General features: G+C 44.9%; 1 protein-coding gene across 1 annotated transcript in view; it reads left to right on the top strand.

The window, feature by feature from the left end:
- CCDC180 (coiled-coil domain containing 180) overlaps positions 1-23,412 on the top strand; it is a 116,133-nt gene that overhangs the window by 20,891 nt on the left and 71,830 nt on the right. The window contains 10 exon segments of the mRNA XM_023727333.1: positions 4,257-4,387; positions 5,452-5,572; positions 7,252-7,297; positions 7,758-7,886; positions 14,415-14,568; positions 18,170-18,218; positions 18,709-18,784; positions 18,786-18,826; positions 21,736-21,899; positions 23,105-23,251. Of these exon segments, the coding sequence (XP_023583101.1) occupies positions 4,257-4,387; positions 5,452-5,572; positions 7,252-7,297; positions 7,758-7,886; positions 14,415-14,568; positions 18,170-18,218; positions 18,709-18,784; positions 18,786-18,826; positions 21,736-21,899; positions 23,105-23,251 (1,058 nt within the window).

The following is a 23,412-nucleotide window of genomic DNA, read 5'->3' as shown; positions in this document are numbered from 1 at the left end:
ATGTTGTTGGTATTTGGATTGGGATTGCGTTGTATTTGTAAATTGCTTTGGGTAGAATTGTCATTTTCACAATGTTGAGTCTGCCTATCCATGAGCAAAAAGTGAGATATATTTTGTTGTCATTGTTTTTGTTTTTCAATTGTACTTTAGGTGAAGGTTTACAGAACAAATATTTTCTCATTTTACAGTCAGTACACATATTGTCTTATGACATCGGTTAACATAATCCATGACTCGTCAACACACTCCCTTCTTGGTCTTAGAGGACTTTTTTTTTTTGGGAGAAAATATACATAGTCAAAGATACACCATTTCAAAAATTTCTACATGTACAATTCAGTGACGTCGATTACGTTCTTCCAGTTGTGCTGCTATTCTCACTTTAGATGAAGGTTTACAGAACAAAATGTTTTGTCATTAAACAGTTAGTACACATATTGCCCTATGATAATGGTTAAGAATCCCACTACATGTCAACACTGTCTTTACTCAACCTTAAGTTCCCTATCACCAGCTTTCCTGTCCCATTCTGCCTTCTACTCCTTGTCCCTGGACTGCTGTGCCTCATTAGTCCTGTTTTGTTTTATGGGGCTATCCAACCCCCGGCTGAACGGTGAACCTCGGGAGTGACTTCACCACTGAGCTAAAAGGGTGTCCGGGGGCCATACTCTCGGGGTTTCTCCAGTCTCTGTCAGACCAGTAAATCTGGTCTTTTTTTTTGTGTTAAAATTTTGTTCTACATCCTCCTCCAGCTCTGTCCAGAACCCTCTGTTGTGATCCTGGTCAGAGCAGTCAGTGGTGGTATCCGGGCACCATCTAGCTGTACTGGACTCAGCTGTGGTCCATTAGTCCTTTGGACTAATTTTTTCCTTGTATCCTGTTCTCTTCATTCTCCCTTGCTCCCGAAGGGGTGAGAACAGTGGAGTATCTTAGATGGTTGCTCACAGGCTTTTAAGACCCCAGACGCTACTCACCAAGGTAGAACATCGTGAAAAAGTGAGGTATTTTTATATTTTTATTAAAGAAGACTCCTCCCAAAAATTTTGTAAGCTTTGGGCCGCACAAAAACTGAAACTACCCTGACTGTGACACCAGGAAATGAAGGTGTTAATTCCATCAGCAGGGCAGATGAATAGATAATCAGGCTGGAGAAAGAAATATGAAAGTCTATCAATTTGCTTAGGAAAGATACATCACAGGTGAGCAGTACTGGCTCTGAGAAAGCAAAGTTTAAAAAGATCCAACGGTCTTAGTGGGCTACAAGCCTGACTCCTAATTGTGAAGCTCAGGGCTGAATGACTGCAGCGGTGACCAATGATGTGAATTTTGCTTTTTGGCCTGTTTTTCAGAACCAGGCAGCTAAATGCCACCTGTGTCAGCTCAGTGGACTTGGAGCTCTTCCTTCATTACTCTCTCATTCCATCAGTAAGTAATGGTAGGGAAAGGGTGAGGAGGGGAGGGAAAGGCTGCTCTCACACCTAGGATCCCAAAGAGGACTGAATCGGTCAGGGGAAAGACATCAACTGAGTTTCCTTCTAAAACCTTGACTTGCTCACCTATACTGCGTACCAAACACATAGCTGAGGTCTGAGAAGAAGGTTTTAAGGGCCCAGGAGTCAAGGACACTGGCCTTTAGGAAAATCTAAAAAGGTTTTTTGAGGAATTCATGATGGAGTTGAGGTCTGTTGGAAGATCAGGAGTTAACTAGGTAAAGAGAGAAGTAAAGAGCATTTTCGGGCAAAGGCGAGAGCTCATGCCACGGCTCTGTGGAGGGAGGGAGTGTGAGGGGTGTGAGGAACTGGGAGAAGGCCCATGGGCTGTAGTGGAGAATTGACGTGGAAATGGGCAAGGCCAGGCCAAGCAGAGCCCTGTGGGCTATGTTAAGGAGTTTTGTCTTCCTTCTAAGCACAGTGGGAAGTCATTGGAGTGTTTTCAGCATGAGGCTGGCATGGTCAGATTTGTTTTTAAAACACTGCTCAGGTCGCAATGTGTAGATCAGGTTGGCGGTAAGCAAGAGAGGAGGCAGGAAGGCCCATTGTTGCAGAGGTCTGGGTGAGAGACAATTTTAGCTCATCCTAGAAGCTGGTAGTCAATTTGAGATATTCAGGAAGTTAAAACAATAGGACTTGGTGTTGGGTTGGATACAGGAGGCTGGGGAGAGGGAGAGGTTGAGGAAAGCTCTTACATTTCTGACCTGGACAACTGGAAGGATGGTGGTACTTGCCATTCACAAGTTAAGGGAAATGAGAAAAGATCCAAGCTTGGAGTAGATGAAGGAACAGAGCAGGCAGGAAAATCATGAGCTCCCTTTTAGATATACTGAATCTGAGAAGTCTTCAACATATCAAAAATAAATGTCAACTATGTAGTTGGATGGAGCCATGGTGGTGCAGTGGTTAACATCTCAGCTGCTAACCAAAAGGTCAGCAGTTCGAACCCACCAGTTGCTCCTCGGAAATCCTGTGGGGCAGTTCTACTATATCCTATAAGGTTGTTATGAGTTGGAATCAACTTGACAGCAATGGGTTTGGTTTTGGTTTATGTAGTGGGATATACAGTTCTGGAGCTCATGGGCAAGGTCTGGACTGGAGGTTCAAGTTTTTGAGTCTTCTGTGTATATGTGGTCATTAAAAGTGTGGGCATCGATGACATCATCTAAGAAGAGAGGATTGGGTAAGAAATGGAGTGGGCCTTGGACTGAACTATGAGGAACATGGATTCTGGAGCTGGAGGAGTCATAGGTGTTCTGAGCACTCTGCTCACCCATACATTGTCTTTCAGTGAGGTCTGTGCTGAGGATGAACATTTCCACCAATGTTCTCATCTTCTTTTCCTGCAGATTTTCATTATTTTGGTCTTGTCCTTCCTCCAAAAACGAGAGCATCGTAGACAGAGAGATGACACTTCTTACCTCCTGGGGAACCACTTTGGCATCATCGTGTGAGTTGGGCTGGGGTCCACCGGTATTACAACTGAGGTCTTGATTAGAATTCAACTCGATTCACTAAAATGCATTTCCTCAAACATGTATTGAGTGCCTACTCTTTGCACAGCACTTTGCTAGGTCCCCATCCCAGAGGAGTTTATAGTTTACTAAACAAGCGATAGCACAAAACAAGATGTGCAGAAATAGGGACATGAACTTAGTGCTGAGGGGACACAGATGAGGTGGCCATTAAGTGTGCCCGGTTGGGAGTGGGCCATCAGGGAGGCTTCTTAGAAGAGGGGCTCCTTGAGCTGAGCCTTAAAGGTGAAGAAGAGCAAGCCAAATGGAAGAAAAGGTGAGATCCAGATTCTGTTTCCCAAGTCCTTGCCTGCAATGCTTTGCTCTCCTTGCCCACTGCCATCCTTTCCTAGGTTCTTTTTTTTTTTAAGGTCCAGTTCTTTTTTTTTTTTTTTAAGGCCCAGCTGTTTACTCTGTCTAGTCAAAGCTCTTTCGGTTACAAGATACAGATATCCACTCAAGATTGTTTACATAAAGGGAAAAAGAAAGAATTCTTTATAAAGTTACATGGATGTCATGGAAACCAGCAAGGCAAGACTCATGGGAACTGGAGTTCCCCTCAGCACCATTTTCCTTTCTATCTGACTTTATCATCTGACCTAGGATCTCTCCTTCCTTATAATCTCAGCTTGCATCTAACACTGACTAGATCCCAACTTGGCGTGACTTTTCAAACCAGAACTCTACAGCTAACTGGCTCAGGTTCTTAAATTCAAAATACCAGACAGACATCTGACTGGCCCATCCAAAATTAGGTGGTCATCCATAGTCCAATCAGCTGTGGCCAGGAAGACATGATCACATAGTACAAACATAGCCACAGATACCCAGAACTTCATCAGGGACACCGGAAGTAATAAATCTCTAGAAACTGGCTGGGTGCAGGGCAGGATCCCCCAAACCTGTTTAGGACACACTGCTTGCTCTGGGCTTTCAAGGCGTACTGCCTGTGCCTCTCGTAGATGGAGCTCATCCCGTTTTGCTTTATGTCATAGTTACAGGTGTCCTTGCCTATGTTGCCAACTAAACCTGAAGCTCCTCAAAGGCAAGCATTTTGTCTTCTTCACTTTAGTGTCCTGAACCCATGGCTAGCACCAGGCCTGGAACACAGGGCCTTAGTAAATGTCGGTTGAACCTAACGGCTCACCACCCAATAATCTCACCTAAAGGTGGGTTTGCTACTTTGAAGATGAACTGTGACAATGTTTCAGAGCCACCTTCTGGTGTCACAGACTGCTTTTCTTATCCACAGGCCTCTGGACTTCTTGGGCACATTTAGTAACCGATGGTCCTATGGAATCGCCTTTGGGGCCACGGCCAATAAGATCATGTTCTTGTTCTCAGAAGGCTACCAGCCCCTGCAGATCCCGCAGTGGGCCCAAGGTACAAGGGCTGCCTCTCACCTGCTAGGAATTTTGCCATGGGAATTCTTGCTCTCAGAGACCCCGTGCCAGGGTTTGTCTGGGATCAGGGGATAAACTTTGTGAACTGTTAATGTTTTTCTCAGCTTGTTCCTTGCCCAAGGTCAATGCATAACCCACAGAACCTCACAGCTTGTTTGTGGGACTTTCCCCCAGTTAGATTCAGAGGTCCTTTAGACATGATGTAATAAAGGATCAGAAAGCAGGTTCTCCATCACCCATCCCAAAAAACTCTCCTGAGTTTTAGTCATGGCTGCCTTCTTGATATCAGTGAGGCCTAGGATTCTTCTCAAAAAAACAATTTACTTCTTTGTCCATTGGTCTAAGGTCTCTTCTTTCTCCCATGCCTCATATTCTCCCTGAAACAGCAACTCTAATTTATAGATTCAACCATCCCATACACAATGACTGCCAACCTTTCTGTCCAGCCTATATCTTTCTTATGTTTTCCAAGCCTATGTGATCAAATGCATACAAACACCTCATTAGAGTTGGGAAATGCAAACAAAAACTGCAATGACATACCACTATTCACCTCTTAAAAGTATAGAGTTTGATACATTTTGACATATGTTTACACCCATGAAACCATCACCACAATCAAGATGATGAAATATACATCTCCCTGGAGTTGATCATATGATTTTTCTCCTTAATTCTATTCGTCTGATGGATTATATGAATGAGTTTCATCATATTGAAACTCCATTGCATTTCTAGAACAAACTATTTGGTTAAGATGTATGTTATTTCCTGATATGTTCTTGGATTCTGTTTGCTAATGTTTTAAGATTTCTGAATCAATATTTGTAAGCAAGACTGATCTGGAATTCTTTTTACGAGTCCAGTCTTCATCAGGTTTTGGAATCAATGTTATCTTCATGTAATGAAACCAATCTGGAAGTTTTACTTCTCCTTACATGTTCTGGGATAGTTTAAGGAGCATGAAGCCGCACATCCTCCCAGGACTCCTGCGAGCCCAGGTGAGAAGGGAACTCACAGCCTCTCTGGCCCTGTCTCCCCTAGCCTTTGTGCTTCTGATGGGAGGCATCGAAGTTGGCCTGTCCTACTTCCCCTTCTTTGCCTGCCTCTCGTCTGAGTTCCGGCTGGTTGGTGCCATCCTGGGCTTCAGCTACTCTCTGATATGGTAAGATGGGCTCTGCCTGCCTGCCTCCCGCCGTTCCTTGGCCATGGCTGGACTCTGGAAAGAGGGCTGGAAGTGACCTGAGAGCTCTTTGAGTAGGACGTCTTTGCCCAGAAGGGGAGACTGAGGCCCAGGGTGGGCAGGGGTGACCTTTCCAAGGTCTCACTGCAGCCCCTTCTTGGGCCTGCACTTGAGGCTTCAGGTCAGGCCAGCATTTGCCTGCCTCACATGAGGCCTTTCCTGAAGGCGTCTCCTAGAAGTTGCAAATTCAGAAAAATAAATTTCTCTAAACTGTCAAGGGTCCCATTGGGGGAAGCAGGAGTCCCAGTTGGATGCTTCTGCTCAACACTGTCATAGCTTCCCTTGGAGCCCAGAAGAAAGTCCATGTGCCTTAGTTTAGCATTCAGGGCCCCTCAGAGTCTGACCTCTCCCTGTCTCTCCACCCCCTACCACACCCTATCTGTCCCTAGCACACACCTCCAGTCATACAAGACTCCTACATTCATTCATCCAACCACTTATTCATTCAACAAACATTCTATTACATCCCCACTATGAACCAAGGAATACATCGGAAAACAAGACACAGCTTTATGGATCATGTGTTCTGCCATCTTTGTCTATAGGCTGCTATTCCCTGTATAGATCATCTTTCTCCCCTAATCTAGTGGTAAATATACACTCATCCTCCTGGACCACAGCCTCCACCAGACTAAGAGCTTCTTGCCTTCAGGGTGAGCTCTGCGCCCTCAGCACCTGCCACAGACTCAACACAGAGTTGACCTCAAGGAATATTTGTTGACTGAATAATCACATGGACAATTCTACTCTTCAGCCCCCAAGGCTCATTTCCTGGAACCTAACCCCCTTGCTGGGCCTGCTTCCCCCATCCAGCATTTTCTATGGGGCAGGGTCCTCCGGCCCAATGTGTGGGGACACTGCAGTCTGTCAGGGACGACTGGCAGGTGGCTCATAAGCAATTGACACACCAATGGCTATAGCTCCAAAGTGTGTAAGTGGTCTTCTTTTTCTTTCTCTAAACGTTTTTATTGTGGTGAAATATATCTAACATAAAATTTACTATTTTTGAGTGTAAGATAACTCAATGTTTTTAAGTATATAATTCAGTGACATTAATTATATTCACAATGTTGTGAAACCATCACTGTTGTCTATTTCCAAAACTTTTCATCACCCCAAACAGAAGTGGCTTGCTTCTTACAAATTAAGAGAGAGGGTATCCAGGGTTAGACATGGAGTGAGCTCATCTCCTCAGGTTCTGACAGTTTTCTTGACCAGAAGAGGAATGGTGTTGGGAATCACTCAAAACGTGAGTACATGGGAGTCAGACCCACGTATGACCGTGACCGTGAATGAGCGAGGGTAAATTATTGAGGTGCATGACTTCGCACAGTATTTATAGAAAAAGTCAGGTAGATGCAGAGAGAAGCTTGGCCAGAGTCAGGAGCCCTGGTCTCTGTGTGGGACTCCAGACTCACTCCTTCCCTTCTCCTGATCTGGGTGGGAGGCACACTGAGGCTTAGGAACCAGCCCTCCGAAGAGGGCAGGGATGAGGAAAGTAGCTCGGCATGGTGGGACGTGAGCTGTTTTCATAAGGGTTGTTGCCGGTACTGTACTGGGAGGGGAACAGAAGTGCCCCATGTCCTGTTTCTGTTTTTCAGGTTTTCTGTCACCGTCCTTTATATTGCACAGTGTCCTCATGGGCAGGTGAGTCCAGGTGAGCCATGTTTAGGATGTTCATGTCCTATCACCATGGCCAACTTGTCATGTGACCTCGGACAAGCCTCTGCCCCTCTCTGGACCTCAGTTTCCTCATCTGCAAAAAAAAAAAAAAAAGGGGCATTGGAGCCACCATGATTGCTCACTTTTGTGTTCTTTAAGGTGTTCATTCACAGACATTTGATGCTCCCAGCAGCCCTGCAAGGTAGGAAGGCTCTCATGAAACCTATTTTACAGTGAGGAAACTGAGGTCCAAGTATATCAAGTGATTTTTAAGTAGTGGAGGACTTGGGATTTGAGGCCAGGTCTGGGTGAGCGCTGAGAGAGTGGGTCTTGGTGGGAGCAGACAGGGCAGGCAGAACTCTGTCCACAGCTTCACCAAGTCTACAAAGGGCTCTGGCCCCCACCCTACCCACAGCCTGCACCCTGTGGTCTGCTTTTATTGCAGCTTGTGGGGAGGTATGAAACCATCATATTCTATTGGCCGTCACTGCTGTGCCTCGCCTTCCTGCTGGGCCGCTTCCTGCACATGTTCATCAAGTCTCTGAGAGCCCACCGGGGCTGGGAGCTCCAGGCCGTGAGTACAAGTACTGAGCACTGTGTGCATACTGACGAGGTTAATCCTCACAACAGCCCTGTGCAGTTGGTACTATCATTACTTTCCACATTCTGGATTAGGAAACTGGGACCCCAAGAGGTGAGTTGAGTTGCCCAAAGTCACCTAACTAGTCTGTAGCAGAGCCAGAATTTGAACCTAGACAGTTTGGCTGTCTGGACTCTCTCTTAACCACTATGCTGCACAGCCTCTCTGGCTTAGAGCAAATGACTCCAGCTTTGAGGTCACAGTGGGGTCAGGATTGTCCTTTCTCTGTTCTCCACACCTCACTGTTAAATCAGAGCTTGTCAGGGTTTCCAGAGGTACATGTGAACTTTATGTCTCTGGCGCTCATTGCCATGAGCTTTGGTCTCTCCATCAACTGAGTTTGAAGATGTTGTGATTAGTTTGTTTCACTGACCTTGAACTTTTCTTGTCCTTTGATTATCTTTTCAAAATGTTCATATAACAGTCAGGACAGGCAAGGTTTTGCTGTAGTAACAAACAGCCTCAAATCTCAGTGGCTTAACATGATAAGGGTTTATTTCTCACTATTGCTCCATGATCATCATGGGTGTTCCCAGGGCACAGTTCCATGTTCTCCCCACTCTGCATGTCAGGCTAATGGAGCAGCTGCCATCCAGACCATTACTGATGGACATGGAACAGGAAAAGGCACATGGTGACGTACACTGGCATTTAAAGCTACCACCATGATGTCACTTCCACTCAGACTCCATTAGCCAAAGCAAGTCATCTGGCCACACCCACTTTCAAGTTGGGGGAAAGTACAATCTTCCTATGTACCCCGAGGAGGGGGAACCAGAATGCTCGTGAATAGCCCCGCAGTCCAGAATCTGGAGGTGATGCAGCATGTGGGTGCTTAAAAACAAACAAAGAGAACTTACTCATAGCTTCAAATCTTTTTAGGTTTGACTTTGGAAATGAACTCTTCCTGTATTTCCCCAGATTGCAGGAGGTGATGAGGACTTTCTCCCAAAATAAACAAGTTTATCTAAGTAGACATTTTTTCCTTTAAAGAAAAAAGGCCATCTTGGATGCATTTACTAGCAGTTGAAGAAAAACAGTATCAGTTGCCATCAGCTTGGATCCAACTCATGGTGACCCCATGTGTTTCAGAGGAGAACTGTGCTCCATAGGGTTTCCGAATGGTTTATTTTTTTCAGAAGTAGATAGCCAGGCCTTTTCTCCAAGGAACCTCTGGGTGGTCTTGAACCTCCAACCTTTCAGTTAGCAGCGGAACACACTAGCCATTTGCACCACCCAGGGACTCTAGTAGAAGGAAAAGAAAGGGCAATTTTCTTTCATTTTATGAATAATGCTGCAAAAGACCTCCTTAAAGTGTTAAAATGCAAAGATGTCACTTTGAGGACTAAGGTGCAACTGACGCAAGCCATGGTATTTTCAATTGCCTCATGTGCATGTGAAAGCTAGACAATGACTAAGGAAGACTGAAGAAGAATTGATGTCTTTGAATTATGGTGTTGGTGAAGAATATTGAATATACCACGGACTTCCAGAAGAACAAACAAATCTGTCTTGGAAGAAGTACAGCCAGAATGCTCCTTAGAAGTGAGGAGGATATTTGACATTGGACATGTTACCAGAAAGGAGTAGTCCCTGGAGAAGGACATTATGCTTGCTAAAGTAGAGGGTCAGCGAAAAAGAGGAAGACCCTCAAGGAGACGGATTGACAGAGTGGCTGCAACAATGAGCTCAAGCATAGCAATGGTTGTGAGGTTGGCACAGGACTGGGCAGTGTTCCCTTCTGTTGTACATAGGGTCGCTATGGGTCGGAGCTAATTCGATGGCACCTAACAACAACATATGAATCACTTATTGAGCACCTGTCCTGGGCAGGCATGGTGCAAGTGCTTTAGATATTATCTCATTTCATCCTCAGAGTAAACTTCGCAAGTTGTTATTGTTAGGTGCTGTCAAGTTGGTTCTGACTCATAGCGACCCTATGTACAACAGAACGAAACACGGCCCAGTCCCGAGCCATCTTCACAATCATTATGCTTGAGCCCACTGTTGCAGGCACTGTGTCAATCCATCTTGTTGAGGGTCTTCTTCTTTTTTGCTGACCCCCCTACTTTACCAAGCATGATGTCCTTCTTCTGGGGCTGGTTCCTCCCAATAACATGTCCAAAGTACATGAGATGAAGTCTCGCCATCCTCGCTTCTAAGGAGCATTCTGGCTGTACTTCTTCCAAGACAGATTTGTTTGTTCTTCTGGCAGTCCATGGTGTATTCAATATTCTTCTCCAACACCATAATTCAAAGACGTCAGTTCTTCTTTGGTCTTCCTTATTCATTGTCCATCTTTCACATGCATATGAGGTGATTGAAAATACCATGGCTTGGGTCAGGCACATCTTAGTCTTCAAGGTGACATCTTTGCTTTTTAACACTTTAAAGAAATCATTTGCCGCAGATTTGCCCAATGCAATACATCGTTTGATTTCTTGACTACTGCTTCTGTGGACATTGATTGTGTATCCAAGTAAAATGAAACCCTTGACAACTTCAGTCTTTTCTCTGTTTATTATGATGTTACTTATTGGTCCAGTTGTGAGGATTTTTGTTTTCTTTATGTGGAGGTGTGATCCATACTGAAGGCTGTAGTCTTTGATCTTCATCAGTCAGTACTTCGAGTCCTCTTCACTTTCAGCAAGGAAGGTTGTGTCATCTGCATAATGCAGGTTGTTAATGAGTCTTCTTCTAATCCTGATGCCCCATTCTTCTTCATATAGTCCAGCATTGGAAGTAGGTACTATTATTTTCTCCATTCATAAATGAGGGGCCTGAGGGGTAGAGATGTAACTTGGCAGAGGCACACAGTTAGTTAGTAGCCAGTCAGAATTTGTCTTAGGCTGGGTTCTCTAGAGAAGCAAAACCAGTAAAATGTGTAAACATCTATATAAAGAGATTTACATCAAGGAAATGGCTCACACGGTTGTAGAGGCTGGGACGTTCCAAATCTGTAGGTCAGGCTGGAGGCTTCTCCTGATTCACATAGCCACAGGGGCTGGTGAACTCAAGGTCAGCAGGTCAGACAGCAAGGCTCTTGCTCACAGGCTGTGAAGACCAATGAATCCTAAGATCAGCAGGCAAGATGGCAGGTAAGCTGCTAGCTCAAGTCCCAAGAACCAGAGGCCAGATGAACAGGAGCCAGCTGCAGGATCCAGAGTGAGCAAAAGCCCACAAGCCTTGTGAGAAAATCCGCTTGTATTCGATGCAGGCAGCACACCCAAGGAAACTTCCTTTTAACTGATTGGCTACTCACAGAAAATCCCATCACGGAGGTGATCACATTATATGAAATCTCATCATGAACGTGATCACATCATCATACCACTGCCAGACTACATAACTGCCAACACTGAGAATCATGGCCTAGCCAAGTTGACACATAACCTTAACGATCACAGGATTCTAACCAGAACTTTTGGACTCTACCCAACGTTCATGATACATAAGATTTTATCTTATAGCATATGAACTTTACACATTTAAATATATGTAGCAAGATAGATGATGACTGTGGAATGCTCATTGCACTTGGAGAAAACTTTTCATAACAAACCATTAAGGTTTCATTTTTTTTAATGACGAAAAAATAAGAAATGAGCAAAATAAATTCCTCTTTATAAAAAGTAAAAATACTGGGATTTTGAGGGGCTTCATTTTCAAACAATGGCTTGAAATATAGTGGGAAATCACCAAATCTCTAAGGGAAAAAAATATTCCACAAAGCAGTGTTTGGTGCAATCAGTAAAGAGAAAAGTGAAGCCAGACCTCTGATATTTTGTAAAAACAAACTCTTAGTAAACAGGAAACTGGACCCAGTTCCTCTCCAAAATGTGACAGGTGCCTGTGAATGTCTAAAAAAAGAAGAGCAACTCTTGCCCAAATTTCTGCCATCTGTGGCTATGGCTCCTCTCAGAGAACAAAACCTTAACTAGAATTTGTGAGCCAAAGCATATACCTCTCTCCCTTTCTCACAGGAAGAAAAGCCTTTCCTGGAAGTTCACCAGGCAGAGCATGTCAAACAGCTCCTGAGGAAGTCCCCTCTGCAGTAAGCCACAGTTATACTCATTCTTCTCTCAGTCTTTGCACTGATACTGATGAGCCCTGACAATGTGACAGACCCCAAGATGACTGGGGGACACTCTACTAGTCAGGACTGTTGTGTCACTAATGACAGAAACTCAACTAAAACTGGCTTAAAGAGAAAAAGGAAATTTATGGGCTCACATAATTGAAAAGTCTAGAGGAAGTTCTGTTGCAGGTATAGCTGGATCCAGGGGCTTAGGGGATGCCATCAGATTAGGTCTCTTTCTCTACATCTCTTCTCAGTTCTGCCTTTCTCTGTGTTGACCTAAAAAGTTAGGTGAGCTTCCTCCACATGCTGGTCCTTAGAATCTCTAAGCTTATACCCTCCTGGCTTCAAACTTGGAGGAAAGAGAAATTTTCCTTCCCAATTATTAAAACTGAAGTTCCAGGAAAGAGTTTCACTGGGTCAGATTGGATCACATGACACCCTGGAACCAATCACCATGGCTAAGGGAGTGGAGTAAACTGATTGGCTAAGCTTGGGTCACATGTTCACCAGTGGAGCCAGGAAGTGGCGTCAGCCTCACTTAACTACATGGATTGAGGGTAGGGGAATGGTAGTTCCCCAAAGAAAAATGTAGGTGCTCTTACCAATAGAAGAGGATATGGATAGAAGAGGACAAGTGCCACGACTTCTGTGTTTACCACTATGCAGACTGGGATATGTTTCAGAGAAGGGATATGTCCTTATCCGAGGTCACACAGTGATTCAATGGAAAAGCCAGTACCTCGGTTAGGATTAGACTCGTCTACGTATAGCAGAAAACCCAAAATAATAGTGACACAAATAAGAAAAAAAAAAGTATTTCTTTCTCATGTAAAAGCTCTTTGGAGGCAGACAGTTCATAACAACCCAGGTCTGTCTACCATGGCAGTTCAGTGACTGTCTGTCTTTCTGCTCCAACATCATAATATGTGGTTTCCATCCTCAAGGCTATCACATGGTCCAGATGGCTTCTGGAGCTCCAGCCTGGACCAGCCACTATGTCTTCATTTCAGACAGCAGGAAAGAGGAAAGGAGGAAGGGCAAAGGGACCCCCAGATCTGTGTCAGATCCATGAAAGCAGCTTCCCGAAGTCCTACACAATACTGCTGCTCACATCTAATGGGCCTAAACTTCGTCTGGTCACTCTTAGTTGCAAGAGAAATTAGGGGCTATAGTCTTTTAGTCTGATGATTGCTGCCCTGCATAAAACTGAGTGTTCTTAGGGAAAAGGAACAAACGAAAAACCGTGGTGCAACTCCCAGTACTCTTTCCTTACTTTAAGTTGCAAGATGAAGAGAAGGAGATAGTGTTATTTTGAGATGAATTAGCATTTGTTTACCTACCAGAGCCTCTCTTTTCTTGGTGTTTATTCATTCACAGAGAGAGAAAAAAGTCTTGGTTCCAAACTAGGATATATGAGTGGGACCCCTGCTTTCAGTTCCCAAGCAGAATGATTGGAACCACTGTGCTGGCTTTCATTTGCCTGTACCTTGTGAGTAGCCCTGAGAAAATCCTTTTCTGTTTCATGAATGGGGTGGGGCAGGGGCTTGTGGAACCTTCTATGTAAGCAGCGTGTTCCTCAAAAGTTGGGTCATAATTGAATTTCTGTCAATCAAAGAAGTAGAATACTTTGACCCCACCATCTTGACTCCAAGGACACTTTGGCCACCAAAGTAAACATTACTAGTAAAAACAATCCCCCATATAGGATTCAGCAGAATCCTGGCTTGGGAGACGTTCACAGTCTAAGTGAAGGAGACATAGAATGAAGTATCTGCCTTCCTAAACCAGAAAACAGAGAAGGTGGGAGTGCACCCGAAGTTCAGCAAATTATTCTAGATTGGGAAGCTGCCTGAAGGTGATAGCATTTGAGCTCCACTTTCAGAGATAAATAAGATTTGGTTAGTGGAGAAAGATGGCAGCAGGAGCTATGGAAGCGGTGGCATGTTGATAGGAGGCATAATGGCATTATGCTAGGATATAGGAGGGTGGGCAAGCATAAGATGTATACAGGCAGCAATTTGGCTATTGCCCAAGATGCATGATGTGGAGCAGTGGGAGATATGGCTGGAATCATCCTCAGAGTCACCCCTTACTCAAAGATAGTCATTCATTTCACTCTGATTCATTAATGTTTGAAGAGTTCCTTGAGACTTTGTAGGGCCTGCTCTTGTTTGCTGTGGGGTGAAGAACAGAGTGCGGGGTGACTCCTATCTCCAAAAACTCACAATCCAGTTCAGAACAGCCAGTGTCCAGAGTCAATCTCAGAAGAGTTTCGAATGCCTGGGAGAGACTGGCTTCTGAACCTGTGAGAGATCTGCATGTTGTTCACACACCGAGCTGGACTCAAGTGATGCTTTGAAGCCTTTGCTCTGTGTCCCCAGTTCATTGTCATTGAATTCTGCATCTTTGTGTATGTGAGAGATGAGTTGGACGTGTTTGAAGTCGAGCTGGAAAACTACATCAGCTCCATGAATGACACAGGGACACTGACCCCAGTCATTCTGCAAGTGCAAGAGCTGATCAGCGTGACCAAAGGTAAAACCCTTTAAATTGGGTTATTAGTCTTTTTATTACTGGGTTGTAAGAGTTCTTTATATATTCTACATACAAGTCCCTTCAGCAGATACATGATTTGCAAATATTTTCTCCCATTCTGTGGGTTGTCTTTCCATTTATTTATTACATCTTCTTTCATTTCTTTCCACAACATTTTATAGTTTTCAGTGTATAAGTATTGTACTTCTGTTGTTAAATTTATTTCTAGGTATTTTATTACTTTTAAAAATTTTATTGTGGTAAAATATATATAGCAAAACATTTGCGATTTTAACCATTTTTTTTTATTGTACTTCAGGTGAAGACTTACAGAACAAATAGTTTCTCACGAAACAGTAGTACACATATTGTTTTATGACATTGGTTAACAACCCCACAACATGTCAACCCTCTAACTTCTCGACCTTTTTTTTTGGTGAAAATACACATAGCCAAAGATACACCATTTCAAAAATTTCTACATGCACAGTTCAGTGACATTGACTACACTCTTCCAATTGTGCTGTTATTCTCACTTAAGATGAAGGCTTACAGAACTAAATAGTTTCTCATTTAATAGTTACTACACATGTTGCCCTATGACAATGGTTAACCATCTCACAACACATCAACAATATCCTTACTCAACCTTGGGTTCCCTATCACCAGCTTCCTTGTCCCTTCTGCCTTCTGGCCCTTGTCACTGGACTACTGTACCTCGTTAGTCTCGTTTGGTTTTACGGGGCTGTCCACTCCCAGGCTGAACGGTGAACCTCGGAGATAACTTCACCACTGAGCTAAAAGGGTGTCTGGGGGCCATACTCTCGGGGTTTCTCCAGTCTCCTTTAGGCCAGTAAATCTGGTCTTTTTTTTTGGGAGTTAGAAATATGTTCTACATCCTTCTCCAGCTCTCTCCAGAACCCTCTGTTGTGATCCCATTTTAACCACTTTTAAGTGTACAATTCAGTGACATTAATTACATTCACCATGTTTACAACCATTACCACTAACCATTTCCAAATAGTTGTCATCATCTTAAACAGAAACTCAGTACCCATCAAGCAATAACTCCCCACCTCTCCCTCCCTAGCCCCTGGTAACCACGAATAAACTTTTTTCTCTATGCACTTGTCTATCCTACATATTTCATATTGGTGAGAACATACAATATTTGTCCTCTTGAGTCTCACTTGCTTCTCTCAGCATGGTTCATCTATGTCGTAGCATGTATCAGAATTTCATCTCTCTTTATGGCTAAATAATATTCCATTGTATGTATATACCACATTTTGTTTATTCATTCATCTGTTGATGGACACTTGGGTTATTTCCACCTTTTTATTGTGAATAATGCTGCAATGAACACTGGTGTTCAAGTATCTATTTTAGCCCCTCCTATGAAGTCTTTCGGGTATATACCTAGGAGTGGAATTGCTGGGTCATATGGTAATTCTATGTTGAACTTTCTAAGGAACCGCCAAACTGTCTTCCATAGTAGTTACTGTTGAGCTCCTCCTGTGAATTTTTCATTTTAGTTATTGTATTTTTCAGTCCCAGTAATTGTTTGGTTTTTTTTTTATTGTTTGTCTCGTTGTTGATTTTCTCATTTTATTCATGTAAATATTCTGCCCAGACCTTTCTGATGTGGGAAGTGTTTCTAAAATACTGCTTCTGGTTTATTTTCTGAGGCCTCTTATATAACCTTTTCTATTTCAGGAGTCTGGGTGGCAACTATTTTGCCTGCCGCCCTCACATGTGTGAACTATATGTTCCACATTTTGTCCTGTTACAGGTAAGAGGACTGTAAGAGTCTCTGGTGTGTCTTCAGCATCTGCCAGGCTTTTCTCAGAATTCCTGAATGGTGCCTGCAGTACCCAGTATGGGCTCAGGGAATATATGCAAGGTCTAGGGACAACCACCTAGAAAATAACCTACTCAATGGAGCTCCTACTATGAGCTAGACATTGTGCTTAGAATCCTTATTTGATTTTCACTATAACCCCGAGGGATATGTATCTTCACGTCCATTTTTACAGCTGAGGATGTAGACTCAACACAATTACATAACTTGCTCAAGCAATTAGCAGCAGAGCAAGTCTTTCTGACCCCAGAGACCTTGTTATTTTCTGTACACACCAGGCCTCTCTATTGGGTGTCAAGATCTGCCATTATCAGCTTTGGTCATGAAAACTGAAAACAAATTGGAAAAATGCTGGAGATAAAATTTGAGAAATAAAAGTGGACACGGATGTGAATGTAGACTATTAACTCTGTAAACATAAGACTTATGCATAGGGCCAAAGACTGGACTAGAAGATGGGAAAGGGAAGCAGTTGTTTGTTGGAGTGGTGGGATTGTAAGGAATTGTTGCCCATTTTTATTTCCCTTTATGTTGGTATAAAGGAGCCCTGGTGGCACAATGGTTAAGCATTCGGCTGCTAACCGAAAGGTTGGCTGTTCGAATCCACCCAGCAGCTCTGTGGGAGAAAGACCTGGCTCTGCTCCTCTAAAGATTACAGCCTAGGAAAACTTATGGGGCAGTTCTACTCATCACATGGGGTCTCTGTGAATCAAAAATTGACTCAGTGACACCCAACAACAACATGTTGGTATAAGGTTATGCCATCAGTAAAACTGATTTTCTGTTTTTAAATGTTACTACACAGTAACACGTATTCATTGCAGAAAAATTAGAAATTATAAATAAGAGAATGAAGAAAATAAAGGCCACACATAATCTTATCTATCAGATTCAGTCACTGTCACCACTTTATTAAAAATATATTATTTCAACAAAGTGGGATTGAAGTGGCTGGATTAAGACTTTTAAGGGAAATCAGAAGTCTCTGGTGGCCATGAGTTGTGGTCAACACAGAGCAGCTGCGCTGCCTGCCATCACCCTCCACGGGCCTTTTTGTTGATATCTCTTGAACTCTGATTACACATAAGGAGCCATAGTTACTAATATTACTTAATTTTCCACTTTTTCTCTAGAAAGCACATAAAGAGGTTGTGGTCAGGAAACAAAAACTTTCTTCCCTTGACGTTTCATAACCCTTCCTCTTCAGAGAGTGTGGTAAGTCTGCAGAGGCCTCGCTCCATTCCCAGATGAGGCAGTATGCCAACCCCTGCTCTCCTGTACCAGGGCCAGGGCAGTGCTGGAGGCAGAGGCCCAGGCTGGGAGTCCAAACTCCTCAATTCCAGTCCTGCCAGCTGCTGTGTGACTCAGGGCAAGTCCCATTCTCCAGCTAGCCGTTCGGTTTCCTCCTCTATTAAATGAGGACAATCACCATACCTGCTTCCCTGGGCTGGTGGATGAACTGCAAATGACACAAGAATGCTGGGCAGATGTGTTAGAGATAACAGAAGCTTTGCTCCTCTCTAGAATCCTCTTTTCTTCTTTTTGCTTCAGTTTTGCTTTATTTCAAATTTTATTGTGGTAAAAATATACTTAACAAAACATATGCCACCTCAACTTTCTACACGTACAATTCAGTGACATTGATTACATCCTTCAAGTTGTGCGACCATACTTGCTATCCTTTTCCAAATCTCATTCCACCACCATTAACATAACTTCCCTTTTCTTTTTAAATCTCAGGTGGCCATAGCAAGGTATTCTGGGTGGCAAATAGCCTATATTCTGTGGGGTAAGTGCTATTACTGGACCCGTTCAGTCAGCACACAACTCCTGGGCACCTGCAGAGCCCTGGCTATGGGTAGGGGGAGAATGGAGAAGTCAGATGTAGCCCTAGCCCCTGCACTTTGGGGGCTTTCAGTACAGAGGAAGAAACACACATTCAAATAGGTCATCATCCCACCTCTCCTGAGCCCACGGGGCCCTATGTGCTAGGGGCGGTGATGACCCAGAGGAGGAAGTGCCTATCCACATCTAGGCCAGGGTTCGGATGCCTGACAGAGGAGTTGATATTAGAACCGAAGCTGGCAAGGTGAGTAGAAGATCAGAGGAAGAAAGGGGCGTCATGCCAGGCAGAAGAAATGCCATAAGCAAACAGGCCAGGGCAGGAGACTGCATGGCCTGTGATGGGGAGGAGGTAGAGGGTAGTGTACAGGGGGGAGCATGCAGGGACAGATCATGGATGGAGGGCCCTGAGTGACCACCACTCTCTCTGCCCGCAGGCTACCTCATCATGCACGTGGTACACAGCTTGTGCGGCATGATGGTCATGTACGGCCTGGTGTTGCCCATCATGCACAACAAGGGCCTGGAGATGCTGCAAGGCCTAGGCATCGGGACGTGAGTGCTGGTGGCTGCCTGTCGTTGCCCAGGTCCTAGGAGCTGGTGGGCCCCTTTAGCCATTCTCCAGAAAGCATCCCTTCCCTGCTGGGCTCTCCACAAACCCTGGCCTGTGGTCTTGGCTCTAACCAGGAGTGGTTCATCATAGCAACTCACTGGGAAAGGGAAGCTTACAGTTTACAAACTGCTTCCTCACTCACCATTCCATGGGGTCCTCACAACTGTGTTGGGGGAGACACGTATGTCCATTTTACAGCTGGGAAAATTGAGGTTAGGGAGGTGAAGTGAAAGACAGGAGAGTATGCTAGAACAAGTCAGGGAATCTGAGCTCTGATTTTGGATCAGATACTGCCTTGCTGTGTGACTTTATGTAAGTAGTCTCCCCTCTCTGAGCCTCAGTTTACCCACATGGCAGATAAAAGTGAACGCTAACATCATTCAGCATTACCTACTCTCTTAACAGCCCTATGAGGTTGGTGCTATGTTAGCCTCTGTTCACAGGTGAGGAAACAGACGCGTAGGGCAGGTAAGCAATTTGTCCCAGGAAGGGGAAGAACCAGGATTTGGAGGCAGGCAGTCTGGCACCTAAGCCTGTGTTCTAACCACTACCCTACACTGCCACTCAGGAGATGCAAATATTGGATGCGGTGATCTCCGGGGTCCTCCTTCCTCTGAGCTCCTCTTGTTCCATACTTGCTTCGAGTCCCTTGGCTGCCCTGCCAGTCTTTTGTGGCCTTCTCAGGCACTTCTAAAAATCTCATTCTTTTCTTTGATTCCCAGCTGTTAAACCACTTACCCCAGCTGCCACCCCTGACCAAAACCAAAAAAAAAAAAAACCCATTGCCGTTGAGTCGATTCCAACTTACAGGGACCCCATAGGACAGAAAAGAACTGCCCCATAGGGTTTCCAAGGAGCAGCTAGTGGAGTCGAACTGCTGACCTTTTGGTTGGTAGCCATAGCTCTTAACCACTGCACCACTAGGGCTCTACCCCTGACCAAAGAGGACATCAATTAAATCCTGGAATAATGGGTTGTGATTTAGAGCCGGAAGACCCAACCATTTCTCCTTGGTGAGCCTCAGCTTTCTCATCTGCACAATGGGCATGTGAGGGCTTTGTAAGCACAAAGCACAGAGCCTGTGTTACTGTTGGTCTGGTGGGCAGGTGGCATCTCTCTCCTCTGTTACTGGAGGACCCAAGAAGGGCCTGAGGGAGAGTGAAATGGCCACCTCAGGATGATGGGTGACCTCAGGATGGTCCCTCCCTATGTTTCAGCCTCACCATAGCTGTCGTCGTGGGTCTCATGATCCTGCAAGTGTGGATTGCCGCCAGCTTCTTCCTGCAGCCAAAGATGGGCACAGCTGACAAGCAGAAGCCCTTGGCTCTCAACAACAGGTGAGGGGAAGGGGAGGAAGTGGGGGAATTGCAGGGCTTCTACCTCGGCTGTCTCTGGTCCTGCCTCCTCACCCTCTGCAGGTTCCTGGGCAGGCTTTCTGGGAGGGGTTTCAGTGCAGCAGTTCAGCAGACAGGCTCTGGAGCCAAACTGCCTGGGTCCAAATCCTGACTCCCCCACTTATTAGCTGTGTGACCTTAGATGACCTTGCTAAACATCTATGAACCTGTCTGCCCAAATTACAAATAATTGTACATACATCAAAGAAGTGCTATGAGGATGACATGTATTAAATATGAAAAGTTCTTAGAACAATAGTGTCTGGTACATGGTAATATTCCTAATTCATTTATCCAAAATCATTCACTGATTGGGGAAACAACATGGGCACTGAGGGTAAAGAGAGAATCCCTATACAACCTGCCTTTGAGAAAACACAGTCCACTGGAGAAGACAGACACATAAACAGAGTAGAATCCGGAGGATGCAAAATAATTAGAAGAAATATGAATAATGGAGGGGGAGAGGCTGGGGATGGCAGAGAAAAGGCAAAAAAAAACCCAAAAAACAAAAACAAAAAACCCAAACCTGTTGCCATCAAATCAGTTCTAACTCATGATGACCCCATGTGTTACAGAATACAACTGCTCCATGGAGTTTTCTTAGCTGTAATTTTTATGGAAGCAGATCACCAGGTCTTTCTTCCGCAGTGCCACTGGATGTGTGCAAACTGCCAGCCTATAGGTTAGCAGTCGAGTGCAAACCGTTTGTGCCACCTAGAAGCAGGAGTGATTAATTCAATTGCAGATGGTATGTTGGAGGTGAGGGCAGTAGGTTGGGTAGGGTTTCTGCAGGTAGAGATAGAGAGCGGACATACTGGCAGCTGTAACTACGGGATGGAGGCAGGGAAGAGCAAAAGGGCAGAACGTCTTAGGAGAAGAGTGAGTAATCCAATATGGTGCCATGCAGTGGCCTGAGCAGGTAAGGGGCAGGGAGACGGGACAAGGTGACAAGGCCAAAAAAGGGTCCTATCAGAGAGGGCCTAGAAAATCAGGATGAGAACTTTGGACTTTATCCCATAGCCAGTGGGGAACCACGCTATCAGGCGGTGATTTGGGAAGTTCACGCTGGAGGATGATGGAACAGTCCCAGCTGGAGGCAGGTCACTGTTGGAACAGTCAGTGGGAAAGCCTCAACCTCTGCCACGACCACAAAACCAGCAGTAGCCATGGGAGATTTCTTATACAGGAAACCTCAAAACACAAATACCACCGGAAACAATTACAATCGCCACTCACATTCGTCCTGCACTTGGCGCAGTGCCCTGTCCACCGCATCAGAGCCCACCCTCATGCCAGTGCTGTGGGGTAGGTGCAATCAATGTCCACTTATAGCACAACGTCACAAAGCTAAGAGACGGGATCTGTTGCTGAGTCTGGGAGGCTACAGGGCCGGCCTCCCTAGCCACCTTGCCTTGCTGAAAGGACACTGCCCTTGGGCTGGCTTCCATTTGCAGAAAAGCATTCCACAACTTCAACTACTTCCTGTTCTTCTACAACGTGCTGCTGGGCCTGGGCGCGTGCATCTCCAGGCTGTTGATCACCTGCATCCTGGGCACTTGGTTGATTGCGCGCATCGACAGGACCATCATGCAGAATGGCTACGAGAAAGCAGACATGGGTAGGTGGCCAGCCCTGAGGGCCCTGCCTCTGGGCAGGGCTGTTTTTGCCAACTGTGTGGAAGTTGCCTGGGAGGCCCTGAGTTCACATCCTTCCCTTATCCTCGGAGTGCATCTTCTGATCGAGGCTATCAAGCTGAGCAGTAAAAGCATTCCCAGCCCAGGGGTGAGGTGGAGAAGTCCTGCATATTTGACAGATCTTTGAGGTATAACAGCAGGGCAGTAAGAGGCAGTCAGATGCTGTCTGAACAGTTGGAAGTTAATTTATGAATAAAAACCAAAAGCCAAACCAGTTGCCATCAAGTCAATTCTGACTCATGGCAACCGCATGTGTGTTAAAGTAGAACTGCTCCATAGGGTTTTCAATGGCTGATTTTTTTGGAAGTAGATCCCCAGGCCTTTCTTCTGAGGCGCCTGTGGGCAGATTCAAACTGCCAGCCTTTCAGTTAGTAGCTCAGCGCTTAACCATTTGTGCCACCCACCAAAACCAAACCCACTGCCATGGAGTTGATTCCAACTCACGGTGACCTCACAGGACAGAGTATAACAGTCCCATAGGGTTTCCAAGGCTGTAAATCTTTATGGAAGCAGCCTGCTACATCTTTCTCTCGTGGAGCCACGGGCTGGTGGTTTCAAACCACCAACCTTTTGGTTCACAGCTGAGTGCTTTAACCACTGCACCACGAGGGCTACCCATTTACGATACCCAGGGACTCCGAATTATGAATAAGTTGCTTGAAATTTTTTGCATAGAGACACTGACAAAGAACACATCTGGAATGATTAGTATTGTTAGTTAGAAATTTATTTAGTTAAGAAACTAGTCTACTTAGTTGACATATTCTGTAATCAAAGCCATTTTGAGGAAGCAAAAGTAGTTTTTGTTCTATTTGTAGCCACGTCCATCCATTCACTCATTCATCCAATATATGCACTAAGTGCCTTCTCTTTATAAGCCACAGTGGTCCTAGCCCCTCTGAGTTTCAGGTTCCCCATAAAATGTAAGGATTGGAATATAACCTTTAAGAATACTTCCAACTCTTTATACCTCGTTTTCTAAGTTTCCCAATAAACACATGGGCTTCATCTGGCCACAGACTGACACTATGGTTATGTCATGAAAAGCACAAACTAGGCCACCCTGGGAAGTCTGGCCAGGGGACAGGGAAGAATTACTGCCTGGCCTGAAGTCCCTTCTGGCTTCCAGGGTTCAGAGCATGGATTGGCATGCTCTATGTGGACCATTATCACACCAACCCTGTGCTCGTCAGCTTCTGTCACATCCTGATGACAGGTCACAAGGAGAGGAAGCTGCAGCAGGCCATCAAATACTGGTGCCTAAACCAATCAGCAGGTAAATTCTAGTGCTTAGAGCTATATTGGGGTTGGATAGTAGGAAATAAATACCTAATACCTCACTGGGGTCTCTGAGATGCCCTAGGTACCACCTTCCCTGCCCCCTGTTCCCCCACTCCACACTCTGGGAACCCTTCTACTTGGATGCTCAGGGGGCTT

Source organism: Trichechus manatus, unplaced genomic scaffold, assembly GCF_000243295.1.
Source record: "Trichechus manatus latirostris isolate Lorelei unplaced genomic scaffold, TriManLat1.0 scaffold00016, whole genome shotgun sequence".
Lineage (NCBI taxonomy): Eukaryota > Metazoa > Chordata > Mammalia > Sirenia > Trichechidae > Trichechus > Trichechus manatus.
This window is presented reverse-complemented; position numbering and strand designations above follow the sequence as displayed.